This window comes from Amblyraja radiata, chromosome 37, assembly GCF_010909765.2.
Source record: "Amblyraja radiata isolate CabotCenter1 chromosome 37, sAmbRad1.1.pri, whole genome shotgun sequence".
Classification (NCBI taxonomy): Eukaryota; Metazoa; Chordata; class Chondrichthyes; order Rajiformes; family Rajidae; genus Amblyraja; species Amblyraja radiata.
Window position 1 is genome coordinate 19,122,032 of NC_045992.1, and position 3,056 is coordinate 19,125,087.

Here is a 3,056-nt window from a genome sequence, read left to right on the forward strand (position 1 = left end):
TTGCGTTGCATTACAACGCAGCTCCTCCTCATTTAGAAAATAACTTGCCCTATCATTTTTTTTCCCAAAGTGAATGACTTCACATTTATTAGTATTAAATTTCATCTGCCAAGTTGTTGCCCACTCACCTAGCTTATCTATATCCTTTTGCAGACTCTTCCTATCCTCCTCATCCCCTACTTTTCCTCCCATTTTTGTATCGTCCGCAAATTTTGATATATTACACTTGGTTCCCTCCTCCAAATCATTTATATAAATTGTGAACAACTGGGGTCCCAGCACCGACCCTTGCGGAACCCCGCTAGTTACCGGTTGCCATCCCGAGTATGAACCATTTATCCCCACTCTCTGCTTCCTATTTGTTAGCCAATCCTCTACCCATGCTAATATATTACCCCCAATCCCATAATTTTTTATTTTTAGCAATAGTCTCTTATGTGGCACCTTGTCAAAAGCCTTTTGGAAGTCCAAGTATACCACATCCACCGGTTCCCCTTTATCCACCCGGGTTGTTACTTCCTCAAAGAATTCGAGCAGATTCGTTAAACAGGACTTCCCCTTCACAAAACCATGCTGGTTCTGTCCGATGAAGTCATGTTTATCCAAGTGCCCCGTTAGTGTTTCTTTAATAATTGTCTCTAACATTTTACCCACCACCGATGTTAGACTAACCGGTCTATAGTTACCCGCCTTCTGTTTACTTCCTTTTTTAAATATAGGTGTTACATTGGCCATTTTCCAATCCACTGGGACCGTTCCTGCCTCCAGGGAGTTTTGGAAAATGATCACCAATGCATCCACAATCCCCACCGCTATCTCCCTCAAGACCCTTGGATGTAATCCATCAGGCCCAGGGGATTTATCCTCCTTCAGTCTCATTAATTTCCCTAATACCACCTCCTTGGTGATCTTAATAGTATTTAGCTCCTCCATTCCTACCACCCCCTGTTTATCCAGCGTTGGAATATTTTTTGTGTCTTCTATGGTGAAGACTGATACAAAATACTCATTTAATGCCTTTGCCATTTCCATGTTCCCCACCAACAACTCTCCAGTCTCACCCTCCAATGGACCAACGTTCACCTTAGCCACCCTTTTTCTTTTTATATAGCTATAAAAACTCTTACTATTAGTTTTTATGTTGTTCGCTAAATTCCTTTCATAGTCTATTTTCCCCGTCTTAATTAATCTCTTAGTTATTTTTTGCTGACCTTTAAATGCTTCCCAATCCTCTGCCCTCCCACTATCTCTGGCTACCTTATATGCCCTTGCCTTCAGCCGAATACTATCCTTTATAGTTTTACTGAGCCATGGCTGACTGTTCTTACCCTTACCCCTTTTTTTCTTCATAGGAATAAATTTTTCTGGTGGATACAACGTTGCAAACTGTGGAACTGTTTAAACGACTTTTAATGGATAGAGGGAGGGGTTCACTGTTTGTATGTTTGCAAAATTAGAGAATTCAATTTTGAAACCACATGTCTATAATCATTGTACACAGCGGGTGGCAAAATGGAGGTCACGTTTTGCATTGACAAATGGCGGCCGTGACGTTCGGTTACGTACTATACGTCAGCACGTTGGTTTACGCCGGAGTGGAGCATCTTGGTCTGCGTGTGGCGCCATGGAGATGGAGACTGTGGGGCCGATGGAGCAGAGAGATCTGCAGCTGCTGTTGGCGGCCGAGCAACAGAAGGCGCAGCTGCAGCTGAGAGTGCACAGCCTGACAGCCGAGTGCTGGGACAAGTGCGTGGAGAAGCCGGGCTCCAGGCTCGACTCGCGGACCGAGGGCTGCCTGGTCAGTTGCGTGGATCGCTTCGTGGACACCACGTTGGCGCTCACCAACCGCTTCGCGCAGATGGTGCAGAAGGGCGGCCACTGACTGGAGGCTGTCCCACCGCCGCCCACATGGACATCCGGAGCCGCTCGCTGTCTGCAACTGTCGCTCGGTATAAACCCACCGGCTGAAGGTGTCTCCAAGGTCATTGCACCAACTCCTGTGTCTTCACATCTTCAGCGGGACTTACTGAATCAATGGAAACCGATTAAAACCCTGGAATTTGTGTATTGACTAAAGTTGCGGCCCCGGTGGATGGATGAAGGCGTCAGGACACCAACCCTCAACTAACTTGGGCCATGGGAATCTGCCGCAGACCGAGTGGTGACCTGTGATCATGTGAGGTGCGTTATTACCTCTGAAGCTGCCACGATGCTCCCCACAGGAACTAGACTTGTGGCTATATTTGTACATCGGGAAATAACTATCAGTTTTACCGAGTTTGTATGAGTTGTCTGTGCTGCCCCAGTAATAAACGTTATGCAGAGTTACATGAACTGCAGTTCTTGGTTTACAAAAATGACGAAGTACAGGAATAACTCAGCGGGTCAGGCAACATCTGGAGTACATTAGCAACGAAAAAAATGCATGACTACCTACCCTATCTATGCCTCTCATCTCTGGCCTTAGTCCACCCATCTGCCAATTATCCCCTCCCCCTATCACCTGTTATCCATCTATCATCTGCCAGGCTTTGTCTCACCCCAAACGTTTCCTATTAGGGGAAAAAATCAAATACTAGAGGGCATAGCTTTGTGAGAGGAACAAAGTTTAAAATATGCATGGCAAGTTTTTTTACACAGAGGGTCGCGAGTGTCTAGAATGTGCTGCTGGGGATTTAAGAGACTTTTTGATCGAACCATTCGCAGTGTATACATGATAAGGGAATAATGTTTTTTTATTTCAAAAAATATTTTAAATAAAAAAATGATAAGGGAACAACGTTTAGTGCAAGATAGAGCATGCAAAGTCTGATCAAGGATAGTCCAAGGGTCACCGAAGAGGTAGGTAGTTCAGCGCTGCTCTCTGGTTGTAGTTGGATGATTCAGTTGCCTGATAACAGCTGGGAAGAAACTACCCTGAATCTGGAGGTGTGTGTTTTCATGTTTCTATACCGTTTGCCAGATGTAGGATAAGGTTAGGTGCAGGAGTAAATCAGTGGGTCAGGCTGCATCGCTGGAGGACATGAATAGGTGATGTTTTGGGTGGAGACTGCCTC

The 3,056-nt window shown here is 45.4% G+C and overlaps 1 protein-coding gene across 1 annotated transcript; it reads left to right on the forward strand.

Annotated features, from left to right (window-relative positions):
• Positions 1-1,582: 1,582 nt before the first annotated feature.
• Positions 1,583-2,330, forward strand: LOC116966447 (mitochondrial import inner membrane translocase subunit Tim8 B-like). The gene has a single exon (XM_033012692.1). The coding sequence runs from the start codon at positions 1,625-1,627 to the stop codon at positions 1,880-1,882; it is 258 nt and encodes an 85-aa protein (XP_032868583.1). The 5' UTR covers positions 1,583-1,624; the 3' UTR covers positions 1,883-2,330.
• Positions 2,331-3,056: the final 726 nt, after the last annotated feature.